Source organism: Pleurodeles waltl, chromosome 3_1 (genome assembly GCF_031143425.1).
Source record: "Pleurodeles waltl isolate 20211129_DDA chromosome 3_1, aPleWal1.hap1.20221129, whole genome shotgun sequence".
Lineage (NCBI taxonomy): Eukaryota > Metazoa > Chordata > Amphibia > Caudata > Salamandridae > Pleurodeles > Pleurodeles waltl.
Genome location: NC_090440.1, coordinates 1,711,924,160 through 1,711,948,467, shown reverse-complemented (window position 1 = coordinate 1,711,948,467; position 24,308 = coordinate 1,711,924,160). Strand labels below are relative to the sequence as shown.

Here is a 24,308-nt window from a genome sequence, read left to right as displayed (position 1 = left end):
GCAGAGGGTAAAGGAAGGAGTCATAGAGTATATAGGTATAAAGTAAGAAATGTCCATGCAAATGTAAATGTATATACAAATGTGTTATTTTAAACACCTACAGGCTTCCGGGGAGGAGGGAGGGTACATGTGAACCTGCAGCAGAACATGCCACAAACATATGTACACTGGGTAAGTGACATTTTCGTTTCGATGGCCTGTGTAGCTGCAGATAAACATGCTGTGCATAGACTACAAAGCAGTTTGTCCTCCCAAAAAATAGCGATGGCTAGCCTGTAGGAGTTGAAGTTGATTGAAATAATGTTCTTAGGACAGCTTGACCTACTGTGGCTTGTTGTTGTGATAACACATCTACACAGTAGTGTTTAGTGAATGTATGTGGTGTTGACCATGTAGCTGCTTTACATATATTCTCTAAAAAAAAAAAAAAAAAAAAAAAAACATTGTTGCACCTTTCTTTCTTGTAGAATGTGCTTTGGGAGTAATTAAAAGTTGTCTTTTTGCTTTGATATTTCATGTTTGGATGCACCTTACAATCCATCTAGCTCAACCTTGTTTTGACATAGGATCGCCTGTATGTGGTTGTTGGAAAGCTACAAATAGTGGTTTAGTCTTTCTAAATGGTTTAATTCTGTCTATATAGTACATTAAAGCTCTTTTGATATCCAACGTATGTAGAGCTCTTTCTGCCACAGAATCTGGCTGTGGAAAGAAGACTGGCAGTTCCACTGTTTGATTAATATTAAATGGTGATACAACTTTTGGTAGAAACTTTGGATTTGTTCTTAGCACAACTTTATGTTTGTGTACTTAGAAGAAAGATTCCTCAAGAGTAAAGGCTTGGATTTCACTTACTCTTCTTAAAGAAGTAATTGCCACTAGGAAGGCAACTTTCCATGTTAGAAATTGAAGTTGACACAAGTGCATTGGCTCAAATGGTGGACCCATAAGTCTTGTAAGCACTATATTTAGATTCCAAGATGGAACTGGTGGCGTTCTAGGTGGAATGATGCGTTTTAAGCCTTCCATTAAAGCTTTAATGACAGGGACTCTATATAAAGAGCTATGTTGTATATTTTGTAAATATGCAGAAATTGCAGTAAGATGTATTTTTATTGAAGAAAATGCTAAATCTGATTTTTTGTAAATGAAGTAAATAACATACAATATTTTGTATTGATGCTGTAAGAGGGTCTATATTTTTAGATTGACAGTAATATACAAATCTTTCCCATTTGATTGCGTAGCACTGTCTAGTACTGTTTTTTTTGCTTGTTATATAACTTCCATACATTCTGATGGGAGTTGTAAATATCCAAACTCTATGACTTCAGTAGCCAAATTGCTAGATTGAGAGCTTTGGGATTTGGATGTCTGATCTGACTGCTGTTTTGTGTCAACAGATCTGGTCTGCATGAGAGTTTGGAGTGTGGTACTACCGATAGATCTAGTAATGTTGTGTACCACGGCTGAAGTGCCCATGTTGGTGGTATGAGTATCATGTTGAGTGAAGTTTGAAGCAACTTGTTGACTAGAAATGGAAGGAGTGGGAGAGGGGGATAAGCGTATGCAAATATCTCTGACCAATTGATCCATAGAGCATTGCCCTTGGATAGGGGATGTGGGTGTCTGGAAGCAAAGTTTTGGCATTTTGTGTTTTCGCTTGTTGCAAACAGGTCTATGCTTGGTGTTCCCCACTTTTGAAAGTACTTTTGAAGTACTTGAGATTGAATCTTCCATTTGTGAGTTTGTTGAGGATATCTGCCAACTGATTGTCTATCCCTGGGATGTGCTGTGCTAATAGATTAATTTAGTTGTGAATTGCCCATTTCCAAATTTTTTGGGCTAGAAGGGACAGTTGGGATGAATGCATCCCTGTTTGTTGAGATAATACATCATTGTCATGTTGTCTGTTTTGATAAGAACATTCTTCTGTGTGAGAAGAGGTTGAAAAGCTTTCAGTGCTAGAAAGACAGCTAATAACTCCAAGTGGTTTATGTGTAGCTGTTTCTGTTTGACATCCCATTGTCCTTGAATGTTGTGATTGTTTAGGTGAGCTCCCAAACCAATCATTAATGCATCTGTTGTAATTATGGTCTGAGGCACAGGGTCCTGAAATGACCGCCCTTTGATTAGATTGATAGAATTTCACCACTGAAGGGACATATAAGTTTGGCGGTCTATCAACACTAGATCTTGGAGTTGACCGTGTGCCTGTGACCATTGTTGCGCAAGGCACTGTTGTAAGGGCCGCATGTTTAATCTTGCGTGTGGAACAATTGCAATGCAGGATGCCATCATTCCTAGAATTTTCATGACAAATCTTACAGTGTATTGTTGATTTGGTTGTATTTGTGGAATTAGGTTTTGGAAAGGTTGTATCCTTTTTGTGTTTGGATATGCTAGAGCTTGTTGAGTATTTAGTATCGCACCTAAATACAGTTGTATTTGTGCTGGATAGAGGTGTGATTATTGGTAGTTTATTGAGAAACCTAGTGTGTGTGTGTGTAAGGTTTGTATTACATAACGTGTATGATTTTGGCATTGTGTAAGACTTCTTGACTTTCTTAGCCAATCGTCTAGATATGGAAAGACATGTATATGTTTCTTCTTAGGTAAGCTGCCACTACTGCCAAGCACTTTGTGAACACCCTTGGCACTGTTGTGATTCCAAAGGGTAACACTTTAAATTGGTAGTGTTTTCCCTGAATGACAAACCTGAGGTATTTTCTGTGGGCAGGATGGATGGGTATGTGAAAATACACGGTCTTCAGGTCTAAGGCTGTCATAAAATCTCGTTTTTGTAGCAGTGGGATGACATCCTGTAAAGTTACCATGTGAAAATGTTCTGACAGGATGTAAAGATTAAGGGTCCAGAGGTCTAACATTGGCCTGAGAGTGCCATCTTATTTTGGAATTAGAAAGTATAGTGAATAAACTCCTGTTCCTATCTGAGATTGTGGAACTAACTGTATTGCTTGTTTGAGTAGTAGAGATTGGACCTCTTCTTGTAACAGAATTGTGTGTTCGGTGGTTAGTTTGTGAAACCTTGGTGGAATAGTTGGAGGAGTGTTTATCAATTCTAGGCAATAACCATTGCGGATAATTGATAGCACACAGTTGTCTGTTCCTCTATTTCTGGAGTAGTGTCCTCTATATGTGCCTCCAAAACCACCTCGTTGGTACTGTGTTTGGTAGGTTGGTTGTGTTTGGGAGGTTGATGTCTCAGAAATGTGGTCTGAAACCACCTCAAAACTGAGGTTTACAAAATGACCCTCTATATTGTGTAGAATATAGTGCACCCATTGCTTTAGCTGTGTCAGAGTCTTTTTTATAGCTTTTCTATTACTGAGTCTACCTCTGACCCAAAAAGATGCTTTTTATTGAAGGGCATGTTTAACACAGCTTGTTGTATTTCTGGCTTTAATCCAGAAAATCGGAGCCATGCATGTCTTCGGATAGTGACTGCTGTGTTGACATTCCCTGCAGCGGTATCTGCTGCATCGAGGGCAGATCTTATTTGGTTATTTGTGATAGCTTGCCCTTCTTCCACTACCTGTTGAGCCCTTTTCTTGTGTTCTTTGGGGAGATGCTGTATTATATCTTGCATCTCGTCCCAGTGGGGTCTACCATAACAAGCTAGTAGTGCTTGTGAGTTCGCTGTTCTCCATTGGTGTGTCACTTGGGACGCAAGCCTTTTCCCTGCAGCATCAAATTTCCCGCTTTCTTTATCAGGAGGGTGTGCATCTCCTGAGGACTGACTATTCGCTCTCTTCCTGGCAGCACTAACTACAATGGAATCAGGTGGTACCTAATGGGAGATATAATCAGGGTCAGAAGGTGCAGGTTTGTATTTCTTTTCTATTCTAGGTGTTTAATGCATGCTTTTACTGGCTCATTAAACATTTGATCTGAATGTTTTACCATGCATGGGGGTATCAGGAGGCATTGGTACCTAGAATGAGTTGAGGATAATGTGTTGAATAAAAAATCCTCTTCTAGTGGTTCTGTATGCATGGTAACCCCACGATAGGCTGCAACCCTAGCTATGACCTGGTTATATACAGTAGTATCCTCAGGTGGTGATGGTTTAGAGGGGGTAGCTGTCTGGATCATTGCTTGGGATGGGAACAGGGTCATAAAGATCCCATGGATCAACAGTGTCCTGTTGTGAGTCATATGAATGAGTTGGCAAATGCATTGGTGTAGGGCTGGTGTGAGGAGAGGTAGGTAAGTGCAGAGAATGAGGAGGAGAAGACTGAGGAGGTACTGTCTTATCTTCTGTTTTGGCACTTTAGCTGGGGGCTGCATAGTGTCCAATTCCTCCTGAAATGCTAGCTTCCTCTTTGTTTTTAAAGGAGGCGCTGTGAGAATTCTCCCTGTTTCTTTATGGATGTAGATCATGGATTATCTCTTATCCATAATTTGAAGTATTGGTTCAACCTCTGACTGTTCCTCAGAGGTTTTGTGGCTTTCTTTAAGTCTTTTAGAAAGTCCGTGTTCCTCTGTATATGCCGTTTTTTTCGGCTCCGAAGTGTGTTTTTTGGGGATCGAAAAGGATGAGGAGGGTCTCGGCTCCGAATCAGGTTTTCTTATTTTCGACTCCGAAGATTGGTGTTTACTGGAGTCTGAAACTGAGCTTTTTGTCGACTCCGAGGTTTTTGTAGGGGTGGCTTTTTTCGGGCCGAGCCATGGCCTTCCGGCAGTGGCGTACCCAAGGCCTTTTATTTTTTCTTATTTGAGGGTGCAGGGGCAGACGTACTCACATGCTGGCCGTCTGTGACGGGTCTGTCTTTCTCAGATTCCTGCTCCGACTCCGAATCGTGGACTGTGACCGCTGCCTGCAGCAGTTGTTCTTCTTCTATGTCGAAATGTGCTCCACTCTTTGACGCCATTTTGAGCCTTCTTGCTCTTCGAGTCTTTTTTGATCGGAAGGATCGACAGGCTTCGCGGTTTTCCTCCCGAAGGTCTGGAGAAAGGCAGAGGTTGCAAACCAGATGCTGGTCTGTGTATGGGTACTTTGCTTGGCACCGAGGGCAGAATCTTAATGGAGTCCGATCCATGAGGCTCTCCACGCGGTCGTCCCGACTAGGCCCGAGTTGGGCGCGCGCGCCCCAAAGGGCGAACAAAGTTGTTTCCAGACGGTACTGCTGTGTCGATGGAAGATTATTAACCTGATTGAAACAATACCGACAAAATAAAAGTTCTCCAAAGTTTTCCGAATCGAAATATCAGAGCAAGAAGGAAACACGTCCGAACCAGACGGCGGAAAGAAAACAATCTAACAATGGAGTCGATGCCCATGCGCAATGGAATCAAAGAGGAGGAGTCACTCGATCCTGTGACTCGAAAAGACTTCTTCGAAGAAAAACAACTTGTAACACTCCGAGCCCAACACTAGATGTCAGAATCCATATGCACAGCATGTGTATCTGCCGCTACACATGCCATTGAATATATATATATATATATATAGATATATATATATATATGGAAAATGTCACTTACCCAGTGCATATCTGTTCGTGGCATTAGTCGCTGCAGATTCACATGCTGTGCACATCCCGCCATCTGGTGTTGGGCTCGGAGTGTTACAAGTTGTTTTTCTTCGAAGAAGTCTTTTTTCGAGTCACGAGACCGAGGGACTCCTCCCATTTCGACTCCATTGTGCATGGGCGTCGACTCCATCTTAGATTGTTTTCCCCGCAGAGGGTGAGGTAGGAGTTGTGTATGCTAGTAATAGTGCCCATGCAATGGAGTGAATACGTATGTACATAATGAAGTTTAAAGTAATATATTTACAAATTAACATATGTTCAAGATCAACTTCTAAACGGCTACAGGCTCCCGGGGAGGCGGGTGGGCGCATGTGAATCTGCAGCGACTAATGCCACGAACAGATGTACACTGGGTAAGTGACATTTTCCGTTCGATGGCATGTGTAGCTGCAGATACACATGCTGTGCATAGACTAGTAAGCAGTTATCTCCCCAAAAGCGGTGGTTCAGCCTGTAGGAGTTGAAGTTGTTTGAAATAATGTTCGTAGTACAGCTTGACCTACTGTGGCTTGTTGTGCCGTTAACACATCTACACAGTAGTGTTTGGTAAATGTATGAGGCGTAGACCATGTTGCTGCCTTACATATTTCGTTCATTGGAATATTTCCTAGAAAGGCCATGGTAGCACCTTTTTTTCTGGTTGAGTGTGCCTTTGGTGTAATAGGCAGCTCTCTCTTTGCTTTAAGATAGCAGGTTTGAATACACTTAACTATCCATCTAGCAATGCCTTGTTTAGAAATTGGATTCCCTGTATGAGGTTTTTGGAAAGCAATAAATAGTTGTTTTGTTTTTCGAATTAGTTTTGTTCTGTCAATGTAGTACATTAGTGCTCTTTTGATGTCTAATGTATGCAGTGCTCTTTCAGCTACAGAATCTGGCTGTGGGAAGAACACTGGTAATTCTACCGTTTGATTCAAGTGGAACGGTGAGGTCACTTTTGGTAAAAGTTTTGGATTTGTCCGTAGAACTACTTTATGCTTGTGTATTTAAATAAATGGTTCTTGTATGGTAAATGCTTGAATTTCACTCACTCTTCTTAGAGATGTGATGGCAATAAAAAATGCAACTTTCCATGCTAAATATTGCATTTCACAAGAGTGCATGGGCTCAAAAGGTGGACCCATGAGTCGTGTTAAGACAATGTTGAGGTTCCATGAAGGAACTGGTGGTGTTCGTGGTGGTATAATTCTCTTTAGGCCTTCCATAAATGCTTTTATGACTGGTATCCTAAATAATGAAGTTGAGTGCGTAATTTGCAGGTAGGCTGAAATTGCGGTCAGATGTATCTTTATTGAAGAGAAAGCTAGCTTTGACTTTTGCAATTGTAGTAAGTATCCTACTATATCTTTGGCAGATGCGTGTAAGGGTTGAATTTGATTATTATGGCAGTAATAAACAAATCTTTTCCACTTATTTGCATAGCAGTGTCTAGTGGTAGGTTTCCTAGCTTGTCTTATGACCTCCATACATTCTTGTGTGAGGTCTAAGTGTCCGAATTCTAGGATTTCAGGAGCCAAATTGCTAGATTCAGCGATGCTGGATTTGTATGTCTGATCTGTTGTTTGTGTTGTGTTAACAGATCTGGTCTGTTTGGTAGTTTGACATGAGGTACTACTGAGAGGTCTAGTAGTGTTGTGTACCAAGGTTGTCTTGCCCATGTGGGTGCTATAAGTATGAGTTTGAGTTTGTTTTGACTCAATTTGTTTACTAGATATGGAAGGAGTGGGAGAGGGGGAAAAGCGTAAGCAAATATCCCTGACCAGCTCATCCATAACGCATTGCCCTGAGACTGATCTTGTGGGTACCTGGATGCGAAGTTTTGGCATTTTGAGTTTTCTTTTGTTGCAAATAGATCTATTTGTGGTGTTCCCCACATTTGGAAGTAAGTGTTTAGTATTTGGGGGTGAATCCCCCATTCGTGGATCTGTTGGTGATCCTGAGAGAGATTGTCTGCTAACTGGTTCTGAATTCCTGGAATAAATTGTGCTATTAGGCGAATGTGTTTGTGAATCGCCCAATGCCATATTTTCTGTGTTAGGAGACACAACTGTGTCGAGTGTGTGCCTCCCTGTTTGTTTAGGTAATACATTGTTGTCATGTTGTCTGTTTTGACAAGAATGTGTTTGTGTCTTATTATGGGTTGAAATGATTTGAGCGCTAGAAATACCGCTAACAGTTCTAAGTGATTTATGTGAAACTGTTTTTGCTGTATGTCCCATTGTCCTTGGATGCTGTGTTGATTGAGGTGTGCTCCCCACCCTATCATGGAAGCATCTGTTGTTATTACGTATTGTGGCACTGGGTCTTGGAAAGGCCGCCCTTGGTTTAAATTTATACTGTTCCACCATTGAAGCGAGATGTATGTTTGGCGGTCTATCAACACCAGATCTAGAAGCTGACCCTGTGCTTGTGACCATTGTGATGCTAGGCACTGTTGTAAGGGCCGCATGTGCAACCTTGCGTTTGGGACAATGACTATGCATGAAGACATCATGCCTAGTAGTTTCATCACCAGTTTGACTTGTATCTTTTGATTTGGATACATGGTCTGTATTACATTGTGAAATGTGAACTCTTTGTGGACTTGGAGTGGCAATCCCTTTTGCTGTGTTGATTGTTGCTCCTAAGTATTGCTGTGTTTGACACGGCAGAAGGTGTGACTTTGTGTAATTGATTGAGAAACCTAGTTTGTGGAGGATTTCTATGACATTTTGTGTGTTGTGAACACCGTCTTAGCGTGTTGGTTTTGATTAACCAATCGTCTAGGTACGGGAACACATGTATTTGCTGCCTTCTGATATGTGCAGCTACTACTGCTAGGCATTTTGTAAAAACTCTTGGTGCAGTTGTTATTTCGAATGGCAACACTTTGAATTGGTAATGTATCCCTTGGAATACAAACCTTAGGTACTTTCTGTGTGAAGGATGTATTGGTATATGGAAATATGCATCCTTTAGGTCTAGTGTTGTCATGTAGTCTTGTTGTTTGAGCAGTGGGATTACGTCTTGTAATGTAATCATGTGAAAGTGATCTGATTTGATCAGGGTATTTAATGTTCTGAGATCTAGTATAGGTCTCAGAGTTTTGTCTTTTTGGGGTATTAGAAAGTACAGGGAGTAAACTCCTGTGTTTATTTGTTGTTTTGGTACTAACTCTATTGCTTCTTTTTGTAGCAATGCCTGAACTTCTAGTCCTAGAAGATCTATATGTTGTTTTGACATATTGTGTGTTTTCGGTGGGATGTTTGGAGGGAATTTGAGAAATTCTATGCAATAACCATGCTGGATAATTGCTAAGACCCAAGTGTCTGTTGTTATTTCCTCCCAATGTTTGTAAAACTTGGTTAGTCTCCCCCCCACAGGTGTTATGTGTTGGGGATTTGTGACCTTGAAGTCACTGCTTGTTTGGAGGAGTTTTGGGACTTTGGAACTTTCCTCTATTCCTTTGAAATTGTCCCCCTCTATATTGTCCCCGAAAACCTCCCCGCTGATACTGGCTCTGGTAAGTGGGCTTTGTTTGTGAGGTTGTGGCTTCTGTGGTTTGCCCTCGAAACCCCCCTCGAAATTGTGTCTTTCGAAAAGTGCCTCTGCTCTGTGGGGAGTAGAGTGCACCCATGGCTTTGGCCGTGTCAGTGTCTTTCTTAAGTTTTTCAATCGCAGTGTCCACCTCCGTCCCAAACAACTGCTGTCCGTTGAATGGCATATTCAGCACAGCTTGCTGTATTTCTGGTTTAAATCCTGATGTACGCAGCCATGCATGTCTCCTTATTGTTACAGCTGTGTTGACAGTTCTAGCAGCTGTGTCTGCAGCATCCATTGCTGACCGTATCTGATTATTGGAGATACCCTGTCCTCCTTCTACTACTTGCTGCGGTCTTTTTTGGAACTCCTTGGGTTAATGTTCAATAAGGTGTTGCATTTCATCCCATTGGCCCTATCATATCTGGCTAGCAAAGCTTGCGAATTTGCAATACGCCACTGGTTTGCTGCCTGTGCCGCCACCCTTTTGCCTGCAGCATCGAATTTTCAACTTTCTTTATCTGGAGGTGGTGCATCTCCTGAAGTATGAGAGTTGGCTCTTTTGCGCGCTGCTCCCACTACAACAGAGTCTGGGGTTAGCTGTTGTGTAATGTACACTGGGTCTGTTGGTGGCGGTTTATATTTTTTATCTACTCTTGGAGTAATGGCTCTCCCTTTAACAGGCTCTTCAAACACTTGTTTGGAGTGTTTTAGCATTCCGGGTAGCATAGGAAGACTCTGATATTGGCTGTGTGTGGATGACAGTGTATTAAAAAGAAAGTCGTCTTCAATGGGCTCTGAATGAAGGCTGACATTATGAAATGCAGCTGCTCTTGACACCACCTGTGCGTAGCCTGTACTATCCTCTGGTGGCGATGGTTTAGCTGGATAGCATTCTGGACTATTATCTGACACTGGTGCGTCATAAAGGTCCCATGCGTCAGGGTCATCTTGACTCATTCCTGTATGAGTTGGGGATTGCATCATTGGTGGAGTGGCTATCGGTGATGGTTGCGGAGAGTGATGTGGGGATGGTGGCGGTGTTACTTGTTTAGCCACCTTTGTGTGTGGCTGTTTGTCTTTGTCTTGGAAGGCAAGCTTGCGTTTCATTTTGACTGGAGGAAGAGTGCTGATCTTCCCTGTATCTTTTTGAATAAAGAGCCGTCTTTGTGTGTGATCTGGCTCTATTGCCTGTAATTCCTGTCCAAATCTATGTGTCTTCATTTGTGTGGACAGTCCTTGTTCCTCAGTGTAGGAACTTGTTTTCGGTTCCGATGCCGGATATTTCAGTACCGAAACCTTTTCGGCTGCTTTTTTCGGCTCCGACGAAACCTTTTTTACTTTCGGCGTCGTGCTCTCTCGGTGCCGACCCGTTTCGGTGCCGCTGTCTCGGTGCCGAATCTTCTCTGAGCCACTATCTCGGGCCCGAGATTGCTGTGTGCCGGTATCTCGACCCGAGTCGGATGACTTCGACACCAGCTCACCCTTTTTCGGTGCCGATGAACGGTCACCTACTTTTCGGGTTAAGCCATGGCCTGTTGGCGGTGGCGTCCCCTGGGCTTTAGCGCTTTTCTCGTGAGTTCTTGGTTTCGACGTCTTACTCACGGTTTTCGGCGTTTCCTCGGGATCGATCTCCTCAGAGTCCGAGAATGTTTCTTCCTCCTCCTCGAAACGCTCTTGTCCTGTCGGCGCCGACGCCATTTGCAGTCTTCTTGCTCTTCGGTCCCTGAGTGTCTTCCTGGACCGAAACACTCGACAGGCCTCACAAGTATCCTCCTTGTGTTCTGGTGACAAACACAAATACAGACCAGATGTTGATCTGTATATGGATACTTGTTATGGCATTTTGGACAGAAGCGGAATGGGGTCCGTTCCATCAGCCTTGAAGAGACACGTGGCCGGGCCGACCAGGCCCCGACAGGGATGGAAGAAAACCCCAAAGGGCCACCGGAGCTCTTCTTAATTCGGTGTCGATCTGTTGTAACCGAACGCAAACAATACTGACGATTTTTCCGAGATTCTAACTAACTTTCCGACCCGAAACACGGAGCGAAAAGGAACACGTCCGAACCTGATGGCGGAAAAAAAACAATCTAAGATGGAGTCGACGCCCATGCGCAATGGAGTTGAAATGGGAGGAGTCCCTCGGTCTCGTGACTCGAAAAAAAGACTTCTTCGAAGAAAAACAACTTGTAACACTCCGAGCCCAACACCAGATGGCGGGATGTGCACAGCATGTGTATCTGCAGCTACACATGCCATCGAACATATATATATATAGACTGAGGGGGTGTGGGGAAGCAACAAGGAGTGTGCAGGTGAGGGGAAAATGAGCACGAGAAAGAGCAACATCAGACTCAGGGGAGAAGCATGTGCGTGCATGGGAGGAGTTTGGCAGGGACATGCACATGAGAAAGAGCTTTCAACAAGAGGAAGTCAGCAACACAGAGCATGGTTGTGGATATTTGGTGAGGAGGAGAACCATACGAGGGGGAGATCTGGAAAAAAAACATCCTCTCATGGAGTGCTTAAGCAAAACATAAGTAATTTTCAAAAAGTGAGCAGTGAAAGAATACAAGACAGCCAAGCTAAAGGATAGCAAACATGCTATGCTCAAGGTGAGGGACAAACACAAGATAGTACAAGACAGAGAAGAAAAGCCATTAAATAAGAGTCGATACAATGATAGTGATAAGAAAGCCAGCTTATGGTAAGCAATAGGTCATTGCAATCAGACAGCTTGTACTGTGTGGTAGGCGAGACCTAAAAAAACAGTATGTACTATTATTTTGAGAAACAAAAGACATATTTCAGAACAGCCTATGAGAGGTTTTATTAGGTGATTTTTGGGTAGTTACTTAAAAAAGGAATTATTTTTAAAACAGACAGAAAGTCAGTTGAAAAAACACAACTTGAAAAACACTAACAAACCATTTTAAAGGAAGCATAAGATAAATTAGGGACTATGCTGCTTAATAAGAGAAAGCCAGAAGGACTGAGTAAATTATGCTACTCCTTTAAAGCACAGCATACCATGAGAATCCCATAATGTCATGTAGATGGCAGCTGAGACAGTTCTATTTTTATGTTGAGGAAGGATCATATTAGAATTGTGGGAACTCACCATTGCCTCTTCTTCGAAGAGGAGGGGGGTTGGTTATGATTGTAACAAAGATGTCCCTAGAGGAGAACTAGAATTACAGATAAGTAACTATTCCGTCTCCTCCAGGGGACTCTCATAATAAGAAACAGCACATCAAGCCTATCTCCTTAAAGGACTGAGAAAAAAGGCAAGATAAAAGATCAACAATGCATTATCTCAAAGGATACCGGAGAGAGGCTTGTGCCACTTGGGCATCTGCTCTTGAGTCTGTGTCTAAGCAATATATTTGCAGGTGACAGTATGTATGTATGGACCTTCAAATGGCCATCTTACATATGCCTAGGATAGAAATCATTCGAAATAGTCTCACAGTAGCAGCTCTATCGCTTGTGGAGTCTACCAGACAAGGACTTGCTGCATTACAATAACATAGTAATATACAGGATACCATCCGCCTAGAAATTGATTGTTTTGAAGTGGCCAATCCAATTCATACAGAACTTAATTAATAAACAGATGGTTAGTTTGTTTAGTTTGTTTGATGACTCTAGTTTTAGTTAGAGAACGTTTTAGAACTATCTCTACATCAAGCAATGCAAAGCTGTTTCAGAATTAGTATTAATTTTTTAATGTCTGTCACCACCAGGCAAACCCTAGTGGTGAGGGACAGTAAAATGTAAATAATGCTCCCCTCACAATGGGAGTTGACTTCAAAGGCAAGGGGGCATTATTTTTTTTATTCTGAAAGAGAAAATCCCATTTGGGCTTTTGGGCAATTGTCGGTGTTATCTACTTTTTTCTTTCCTGGTCTTTTGAGGTTTCAAAGATTTCTAATGCTGTTGCTGCTGATGGAACTGCTGTGACAACTGAGGGGTTTGAGCCCTCTGATAATGGTAACATCTATTGTAAGATTTGTTCGAATGCTTCCTGTATTCTGTCCTCAACTTAGCATTCATGTGCTGTGTTGTGGTGCCTCCAAACAAACTATTGCCACAGAATAATAGGTTTAAGATTCTTTGTTGAGTCTGTGATTTTAAACCTCTCTGAGGAATCCATGAAGGGTGACGAAGAGCCAGGTCACAACAGTGGCCATGGGCAGCTAAGACAGAAAAATCAGAAACAGTACTAATCACCAGTTTGGAGGCTAACATAACCTCCCGGAGAACTTCTGAAAAGTCCTGCCTAACTTTTGAAAGGTGTTTTTAGTGAAACCTCACAAAAGTCTACCAGAGAAACCAGTTATACTGCCCAAGGAAGACAGCTGCACTCACTGTTTTCATGGCAGTCACTGATGTTCCATAAAACTTTCTACCAACTGCTTTCATTTTCTTGCACTTTTTCAGAGGAGGCACTGTAGAGGATGTCTAAGTGAAGTGATGTTTTCTTGCCGAAGCCACTATAACTCAAATCAGGTGGAGGATCAGCACATAGGAAGTTAGGGTCCTGCTCAGGAGACTTGTATTTCTTTTGTAGGCATGATGGAGCAGGTGTAGCTGAAGGTGGAGGTAGAAACAACTCAATCACTATTTCAAGAAACCTTGGACCCAAGGTAGCAAAGGATGAGCTGAGACATGGTTATACAGAATTTTGAAAGAGACTGAAGATTTAGGTAGGACCACTGGTATTGTGATGTTGACTTTATTTGCCCCTCACACGAATGCCTCGTTGAAGGTGTTAATGTCATCAGTAAAGCAAAGCCTTGCTGATGGGGAATCCAAAAGAGTTGAATGTTGTTGACAAAGAATGAAGAAGAACTGTAGGTGCAATCACTGCTTAATTTGTAACAAATTAAGTGTCAGGGCTGTCATCAGGTGGCTACCGCAGCACTGCCCCTGTCAGTTCTGCCACTGAGAGTACCAAAACACACCTACAAGTGTGACAATCCAGACCAAAGCTATAAGAATGGCTTGGGGGAAGGAATTAGTCTTTTTTAATGTATATTGAATTAATAAACAACTGTTGATGTGCTCATCTTAAAATTATACAAACAGCGGCACCATGTGGCAGACTCACATAAGTGCAGATGTTGACAATTAAGTGCTAGTGCTGAGCACCAGAATTCACTGGCTCGAATTAGGCACTGGGTGCAATGATAAGATCTGGATCTTTTTGTTGATCTTGACTGATGTGGTGATCTTCAATTGTGAGGATGTCTGTCATGCTGATCAGAGTAATGACGTGAATTGTGGCGCCTAATCTGACATCCAGAGTGCTTGCTTGATGGTCAGGCCAGAGTCTTGAATAGCTCAGTCTTCTAATTTGTGTTACTGAAGCATCAGTAGGCGGCTGAAGCAGAGAAGGTGGATATGGTGCCAGTGGAGGAGCTACAGGTGCAATATGAAGGGTGGTTGTGAAAATCTCCATTGCACTGGGGATGCCCATGCTACTGGAGAGGACTCAGGCTCTAATGTATAGAAAGGGTTACCTTTAGTGATACTTCCCTAGACAGCATCCTGGAGTAACTAGAGTCTTGTGTTCCTTGACACTGGTATTCTTTTGCTTACGACCCACTCAGAAGAAAGATGAAAGGATTTGTTTGGGGAGAAATCCCCCACTGATGAAAGTCTTCTCAATGTCAAACAAAAGTATTCAACATCAAGCCACCCTTTGTAGGCAAGCAAGTTGTGAATGACCATGGGCCTCAACATCAGCCACATCGTACTGCATCTTTTTCTTTTGTGGGACCGCTCCCTGGATCTTTGAGGTCAGAGGAAAGAGGAGTAGAGGTACAGGGAAGTCCCTCTCCATATCAAGACCATGTAGCCTTCTATGGGGTGGATACAGAGGACTGTAAGGGGAATGCCTAGGGCGAACAAAGGGAGAAGTGGCAGGAGGAGGTGTTACCACAAGGGTTCTTGTTTCCTGAAGGGCCACAGTGCATGAGATGAATAGAAGGTTTGACAATTGATTTGATATCCTATGCAGACATGATTGTTCCAATGAAAATTGATATCTCTGACCAAGGTGTATTTGTTGACTATATTCGCTAGTAATGTTCTGAACTTAGCTATGATTTAATAAAAATGTTTTTTTTTTTTTTTTTAAAGACCATGTAGCCTTGCCTTCTCACTATTCTTCAAAGTTCTTCTTGATGTCTTCTTACAAATGTCACAAGAGTCTGGACAATGAGAAGATAGGCAGACAATACAGACGGCATGAGGGTATGTTTAGGTCTGTTTCCTCCCCCATTCAGGACACCTCACAAAACCAGAGTGCAGTTTGTGAAGTAAATAAATATTTTTGTCAGTCTGAAAACTGAAATAAAATGCAGTTAGACACCAAATAAGTCAAGCCAAGTGGGCGTTTTAAGGTTTTCAAAGGTTCCCAAAAACTAAAGCCTTAAAAAATGTTGAATGCTACAGAATTCTGTTAGCAGGAGCCAGAAAAAACTTCCACCAACGGGCTATGATGTGATACTGTTGATATGCTTTCCCTAAAAGAAGCAGCGTAATTCACCCAGCCTTTCAGGCTTCAGTTTATAAGGTACACAGTTGGTCCCTATTTTCTTTCATTCTTCCTTTCACTGTTTTTTTCTAGTTACTCTGCTTCCATTTCACAAATAGTTGCTTTTTAAATTGGATACTCGAAAATTGTCCAACATATCCTGTCTTAGGTGGTTTTAAATCTTATTTTTGTTCATAAAATATGGTCTGTTTTTTTCAAAATAAAAGTGTATTTTTTATACAGACTTTGTAAGAAGTGCTCTCGGATCCCACATGTGGGCAGAACAATTCAGTGCTAATGACTAGTAATCAAGTTTCAATGGATGAGAAACAGAATAGTTGGGAATGGCATAAAAGCGCTACAGCAACTCCATTTACATTCCAAGAATGTTGTTTCCATTACAAGCACTCAGAATGTTCTAGTGTCTTTTGATTGACAATGGGAGCATCAAGGTGTTTTTTTAAAATTAACAAATGGTGTGCGAGAGGGGTTTGGGGGATAAACTGAGCATGGTGTACCACATCGTAGCTAACTAGATACTACTGGAGACTTTCTTAATGATATGGTTTTCTGTAGCGTGGACGAGTCCTTAAGGGCATTGAAGCGCTGTATTAAATCAGCATTTACAAAGTAGAAATTTGGAGACAAAGAGGCTTGAATAACGGCCCACTGCAGGCTTGAGCACACCCACTAACCAGCCAAGAAATAAAATTCAGGACCAGAACGCATCTGAATTGTATTCTGTTGACTTGCTGGACAATCAGGGATCCATGAACAGTGATTTGGAGTCAGGCCAGCAACGCTTACGGATGGGGACATTCATTCTTTTGAAGTCCATTACTTTAGGTACCAAAGTTACATTGCCACGGCATAACTGCCAAGGACCCTATGTCATGTGCAACATCGCAAACCTGATTTTATGACCAGCAACACTTACATGCAGGGATTATGGAGTCCACGCAGACTATGTTAAAAACAAAACTACCAGTCTCCTATCGTGACATTGTTTTTGATGAAAATGTCACAGTGTCCTGGTGACTGCTAATACAGGGTCCCTTGGCAGCTACATCACAGAAGAGACTGGCTTGGGGGTGAATAAGGCAAGGCGGAAACGCAAAATAATAAAGTCAACACTTTCACAGCCAATGTCACTGAAATCAAGCCCATGCCACCAAGGCAACCCCTACCTGGCTGGACACAGCAACATCCTGTGTTTGGGATCGGAGGGGAAGTGAGATACTGGCTGGATACTGAAAGGAACGGAGGAACAGCAGATTAAAAAAAAAAAAAAAAAAACACTGAACTCTGCTGTTTATAGGTGGACAAGGTACCTTTCGCCTCTGCAGCGGTTGCAACCACTATGTGAGCTTTACCTCATTGTTAAAGGTGTATTGAGTCTCCACAGCTTAAGAACATTCAGCACATGGATATAAAAGTTACAAAAGTTCTGAGAAGTGACTAAAATAGTATGATGCTGATCTGTTCACCCTCCCGATTACCAATGAATGCAAAACCACCAGATCCTATGGAGCGGAGCTAAGGACACTTCTCCTGTCATAATTCCAGACATAAGATAATAGAGGAAGACAGTAAATAAGCATAATTGCAGTCAAGATTCTTCTGTTTCAAACCTTGAAAGAAAATTAACATGCCCTTCTCGGGAGAAAACCTTCCAATAACATTAACTTGAAAAACTTGGAGAAGAGTAGAGGTCAGCATTAATGAAAGCCCTAGTGTGAAGTGAGCTAAAGACTATGGCTATGAACACAGTCAGGAATAACAGGGATAAACTAGGGGAGACGGAAAGAAAAGGTTCAGACAATGGCTGGGATAGGGGTAACATTTAGGGGTAGTCTTAGGGATACAATTCAGTGGGATTTCCAGTATAATCATTTCAAGTTTGGGTGACGTTAGCATTAACACACAAACAACATTGGTCCATTCATGGATTCAGTTTCGAGGAGAATATAGGCATAATTGACCGTGAAGTGTTAAAACTTCACCGCACTATTTTGGAGTGGTCTTGCTTCCAAAATGAAGAGGTGCAGAAGACTGTATAAGAATGAAGCCTTGCACTGTCTGCAGTGTGCCCTGTGCCTTTCATAACTGAACAACTTGGACTGACAACTTGAAATGAGAGCCCAGTAGAAGGCCTTCTCAGTGCCATAAAGCAAATGATGCAGCTTTGTGTCAAATGGATATAATAGCAGACTGCATCCGCACTGCTTGGTGCAGTACAGTATGTTCCAAAGGGCTCTCATAATTTGGCAACCAGATCAGAGAATGTTTGCAAGCCACTGAAATTTGGTTTTAAAAGTTTGTACATGGCCACACCTATAGCGAAAAATATTTAAAATCGATAAATGTAATTATTCTCACTCTCATTGAAGGACCCAGATGTAGCCAATCTATTGATCGAATGAACGAACATGCAGCAACTCCAGCTTGATTTTCTGATGTGTCCTGGAACTGAATTTGTTGTGGGCTGGCCAGTACTGACTGCGTGCTCCCTCTATACTGGCTTTAAAGAGACCATGCCAGGCATTCTGCTGGGGTACGATTAGCTTAAAAAACTGATAAGCAGAAAGGTAACATTTGTAACTGGGTCCAAATTCCTGTTTAAGCCTGCCGAGGTTCACTTGAGATTCAGCTTAATTAGATGTCCTGGTCTACCTCGAAAAACAGACTTCTTCCATAGACTTTGCAAGACATAGTCCATAGACTTTCTCTCAACTCAACAGACTTTAATGTTACACTGTCTTCAACAATGACTACTTAAAATGGTGAAACCAATTTGTTGCTATTTTCCTTCATCATAGGTTTCTGGTGGTCTTTATTAATATCAGACCTAATTCAACAGGTATTCGGGCTGAACTTTACCATATGTTACCTTTTATTTAGACAATAATTATACCTGTTCATTTCAGCTTGAGTTACTTCGATTAGCTATAGGGGTACTTCAAAAAAAGTTCTCTCTCCTGAAGTTCTATGTAAATCTCCGGATTTGTGTGCTCAGATAAAGTTGGTTAAACTTCTACCTTGTTCTCATTTTAGCCCTGCTGGCTAGTTTCTTAGAAGCCTCACTGCCAAAAGGTACCGCCAAGACAGACAGAGAATACAACAAGGAAACATGTTAGAATAAGGAGTAGGTGGTCTGCTTTTAATGTCAGAGCCATTTGAAGCATTTGACAAGGTAAATTTATCACATCCTTCAGGAGCTACTGTCTCTCGTGGCTGTGCGAAGTTCAATATTATCCTCTGTTCATATCCTTTTTGTCCCTAAATTCGTAGCAGGTCTTGCTTGCTCCATGTTGAATGAGATGACCTTCATAGGGGGCTTACTGCAATCCGTTCTATTACCTAGCAGCTCTTTTGTCATCTTTAATGAACAAGATGACCAAACAATCATGTTCGTGCATGGGCCCAGGAGATATCAGGTAAAGACTACCTTCATTAACTAGAGACAAACGTTTTGGGATTATACTAGAGAACCAAACCTTCTAAGTTTGAGGACCCAATTGTTGATTTGGCATGGCTCTTAGCCAAACACAGATTGCAATAACTAAAAGCTGTCACAGAGTCCCCAGTTGAATGTATGGTCCTGCGAGTTAATGGGCTGAGGCGGAAAGAGATATTTTGCATGATGTAAAGCATGCCGGTGGGAGGCATAGAGGGATTACACTGTGGGATGCCATGATACCAAAGCTAAAAGCCAAAGAGGACACTAGACCACCCTAGATGTCCTCAGTAATGCAGGCATACAGTAGGTACCTACTACAATTGTACTTAGTGGTGGCACAATTTGTAGGAAGCAATCCCTCTTGACTGGAAGTATCTTAGGCATTCCCGATTAATAACTTACTGGTCCTCCTGCAGTGTATGTTCAAGCTGAAAGAATTGTCATGTCCAAAAATGTTTGCGCTTTCACTGCATTGTTCCTATTGTCACCTCTTAGTGTGTATGTGTATGTTTCTTATGATGTAACCATTACTGTTGCCCAGTCATGGGGAAATGTGAATGTAACAGTTGTGAACCATGCTTGATTTTTTAGTACTTTGTTGTTGTTATGTTTGTGGTATTATTTCTTTTGACGTCTCCTTTTTATTCCCTGTACGGACAATTTGTTACATGTTTTGCAAGGTTCTGTCTCATAGGTACAGATTAGTACAGCATGTTTATACTGGAATGGAACCACAGTTTAAACTGGAGGCATCATGTATTTAATGCATGAATAATGTTCATTTGTATATCCGGATGTGATGTACCTATCCATTTGCATTTTAAAATAATAAAACAGATTTACCAAAAGGGATGACCAAACAACCTTTTAGAGATTTTATGCAGACGATATACAAAGGCATTTGAAATTCACCCAAGGCCTGTCCATAAAAGTAGTCTTCAGAATATGTTCCATACAATTTTAAGGTGAAGGCCGGTCAAAAGCCAGCAACTAATTAGTTTTAAGACTAAGCTCATATTTACCATGAAAGGAAGTTAAGGCTATATCCAAGTCCATTCCAGAGCTCTTTAAAGAAAACTTCAGGTTGTCAACTAATGTAAAAAAATCTAGTAATGCTCTGATTAAATTACCTCGCTGAATTCCCAGGTTGGACCAGTAGAAGTGCTTCCACTGACTCAATTTGAGATCTCATTCCACTTTTTTTCTACTAAGTTTCATGCATATATGGGCCCAGAATGCAACAATTCTCCTCATTGTGGACTTGCATCAAAAAGATAACGTGTGCAGCCAGAAAATGTCTGCACTGGCTTCCAGTATACACTTTGAAATGGGTTGTGTGATACATAAATGTCTGAAATCTTGCACCTGGGTTCCTGGCAAAGAGACTTGAAGGTTGAACCCCCCCTTTGAACCTTCGTAACCTAGATTGATGTTACTGGTGACCTCTGTCTACTGCTGTGGCTAGAGCTGGCTGATCTTTTTGTGCTCCAGGTCCCTCATTCTGAAGTTCACTTTTGCTTGAGCTTCATCAATCCCTGTGACAAATCATCAGAAACTGTCTAAGGCAGACTAAGACTGCATTAAGAGACATACTTGCTCTTATGAAGCAACTACCCCCTACAATCAGACATGGACTGTGTCATTTAGTCAGACCTTGTACAGCACCCTGCTGCCTTTTGGCTTGGTTTGCGCTGCACAGATATCATAGACATACAGTGTGCATGTATTAAGTGTAGCAAATGAGTCAGGAAGGCATGTGTAACAGCCAGTCCTGTCTTGCAGCCAACAGGGCTTTACATTCTGGGTCTCTATATTCTGCTTTGCCCATTAAAAGCCTGCAAGTCCCATGATCTGAAAGCTGCTGCCTAAAAAGCCTGCACTTACTGAATGGACCACAAACTGAATTAGCAGCTATAACTTGGCCCAGCTAAGCTTCTGAGCTTAAACAGTACAGGCCGGGTCTGGCAATAGCACTTCAGCACACTGCATTTATGTGATAACTTATTATATAAGTTAGTGGTTCCCAAACTTTTGACGTTTGTGGACCCCCACTTGATCATTACTGGAACCTGCGGACCGCCACTGAATCATAATTGGATTATGGGGACCCCCCACTAAGTCATTATTGAAAGCTGGGGACCTAATCTGTTAATATTATTTCATTTTCTAAGCAATCACGGACCCCCTCAAGAGGTTTCGCGGCCCCCCGGGGTCACCGGACCACAGATTGAGAACCACTGGTATAAGTGACCCAGATCTGCATAGAAAATTGAGAGGTCAGACAGACATACGTTGATATTTTGGCTTATGTTCTTCAGGCATACTTTTGGGTTTCTCAGCTCCTTTATTTTCTATATTTAAGCCTTTTTAGACAGCATGTCTGACTTTATGGTACCTTTGGTCTAAACTGACTTTCAGATAATGATCACATTACCCCAGAGCATAGGTGAGATCAAAGAAAGACTTGAGAAGAAACTGGGTATAATGTGTGTCAGATATGCGCAGAGAGCTCGTTGTGTCCCAAATCAGTATTTTTCCTTTGAACTCAGACAGTTATACTGGGCATTTGCGCAATACATGGCATTTTAAAAGTTCAGAGAATGTCAAACTCTTGCCTCTTGGATTGAAGGGCTACCCCTTGGAGTGTGGTGTCCGGCCTGGGCATCTTTATTGTGCTGATGTGTTTATTTCACGTTTGTGCTTGTGTGACAGGATTCATTTTGTAATGCCAGGTGCTGCTGTGTCAGGATCTGATTTTTTAAAGTGCTTAAGCTGTATGTATTAGCACATTAATCCCAGACCTACTATACCTGTCAATGCTTGTTTACACTTGCACTTATAGATCATTGGAAAAGAACGTTTCTGCTACTAATGCAGAAAAACAGTTTCTGTGAAAGGTAGCCAGTTTTGTTTTCTCCAAATCACAACCACGCAGGATGGCACTCTGGCAGCTAGTGAGTAGGCTGTTAACCAAAATCTGAGGTGGTCCTAAGAGACCCAAATCTTGGAGCATTTTGTTAACCGATCCAAATTAATCAAAGAAAGGACAACAGAATAAATTAGCAAAGGCAGTAGACTTAGTCGACCAAATCCACAGTGCACATCTACTGTAGTGCCTGAAATAATGATCCGATACTCCCACAACTCCCCCTGCCCTTAGCCAATTCACCACTTTTTATATTCTGCCTCTTTTCTGGTGCCAACTGGATGTTGCCTTCTGACCCTTGCCAGGACTTTGGTCTCAATTTCCAGGATAGGGCATTGGAATGGGATATCTCACAAACCCACCTTTTCCCAGATAATCTCACACTGTGTCCTTTGCTCGTTGTGTTTACACAGAGCAAATATGAGGGTGTGGTAAAGGATGACACTCTGTCCAAGGTTCAGGGCCAAACTGGCTTTCTCCTGACCAGCAGTGTATCATCACCAGTCCCCTTCCATGCCCACAATCATTAATGTTCCCTGTAACCAATACAAAATATCTGCTAGCAGTCACATTCTCACCTCATGCAAAAACGTAGTCACACTTGTGACGAGCAACACATAGCTCTCCAGAGATAACACAAGTCAGTGTCTAGCAGAAATACAGAGACTCGTTTGCTCTCACAAGCATCATTAGATAAAAGAGGACAGATGCGCCAAGAGAAAATATCCATCTTCCGGATGTCCCACCAACGAGGAGCTCCGTTTTAATCCGGATTGAGCTTCAAGATCAGCTTCAAGTGATTCAGCCGCCCAGACCTCCTGCGTGTTGACGCGCAAGACAAAAATTTAGGAAAAGGAAGTGAAAGGAAATTCTCTCAATAAGGATATCGCTGTTCTCGCCACAAATTCTGCCAAAAATGTATTAGGAAACAAGAGATCAATAAAGTCACGGTGCCAATTACTTCTTAGACATTTTACAGTCCCCGAACTGCATTAAGTGTGTTGGACGGAGGAGGATGAGAAAACGAGAGAGAAGGTTTGAGGAAAGAGTGTGATAACTGATAACCCATCACTAGCTAGGTATCCTCTGTGCCCACCACCATTTCCCTTCCTCCCGCATCTTGACACCGTACCTTTCTCCCAGGCCAGCCGTAGTCACCACAACAAAGGGCGGAAGTGCTTCCCTCCCAACGCCAGGTCTGTGAGGTCACACGACACTGGGGCTGAGGGGAGGGTTACATTCTGTGGCAACCCCTGCACACTGATTCCACTCTGCCAGAGTCTTAGTTTGGGGCAGTTATTGTGTGGTAATTGTTCCCAGGAAAATACCAATACCTTAGGAGTTACATTTCTGTCGCGTATGGTCTTGCTTTTAAATTCAGAGTTCGCAGCTGGAGATGGCAGGTGGCGTGGTATTATTGCACGTTCCCTGTTCATACTCTTAGTGTTGACGTATTTTTCTCTGCAAAAAGTTTGCCGACTTTACTATACCAACTACGTGCCAGGCATAACTGATGGCTCTGGGCGAAATTGTAATCCCAAATTAGTTCGTCGTATGGTAATATGTATTACTGTCCCGTCTGTATGTAATGAGAGCGTCTATAGGCACATGCGGAGAACCCCCTGCAAAAGGGAAAGGTTTGGCAAAAACAGACACAGAAACCAGTCAGGAGTGACAGAAAGGACGGAACCAGCCCAACGTCCTGCTCCCAAGGCGTATTAGACATTGGCTAAGCGCTTAATGAGTTGCATGTTGACATCTCTGACAAGGATGAACCTGGATGAGAATAAGAGGATTACTGGGGGCTTTAGATTGGGATACAATAAACTGGTCTGCCCCTCAGCCCGCACATGGGACTGAACCACACTCCCCTCGATGTCCCCCGTGTTCCTACTCCCCAGCGTGTGCCCCTTTTAATTCAAAAGAGAGACATTCTCGAAATAAGAAGTCAGAAGCCATACTTGATTGTAAGCTGCAGAACAACGCGTCACCGACTGAAACGTCAACTACGTCTATATGCAGTTCTGCTGCAGTTTGCCTCTTGCGGGATTACGGAAATGGCAAATAACCTCTAATCACCGCACGATCTCTATGTGGGAATAAAAAAATGCGAACCCGAGCAAATGCTAATCGTAGGTACTGCGGAAGACTGGGTTACCAAAGGGAGAGTGAAGGGTCAGAAACATAGTGAAGTATGAACACATAAACCTAATTCTCAAGTTTCCTTCAGGAATTTCTGGAGCCACGCACGTTTTCACGCATTCTTTGTGCGTTCCCAAAATTCACAGTTAGCATTGT

At 42.3% G+C, this 24,308-nt stretch overlaps 1 protein-coding gene across 30 annotated transcripts in view; it reads right to left on the bottom strand.

Annotated features, from left to right (window-relative positions):
- Positions 1-24,308, bottom strand: part of LRRFIP1 (LRR binding FLII interacting protein 1) — a 422,096-nt gene that overhangs the window by 156,009 nt on the left and 241,779 nt on the right. For 14 of the 30 annotated variants that reach the window (XM_069225601.1, XM_069225602.1, XM_069225606.1 and 11 more), the window contains one exon: positions 16,812-16,874. The exons of the other annotated variants lie outside the window; for them this stretch is intronic. In XM_069225601.1, the coding sequence (XP_069081702.1) occupies positions 16,812-16,874 (63 nt within the window). The remainder of the gene's footprint in view (positions 1-16,811; positions 16,875-24,308) is intronic. 30 annotated transcript variants of the gene reach the window in all.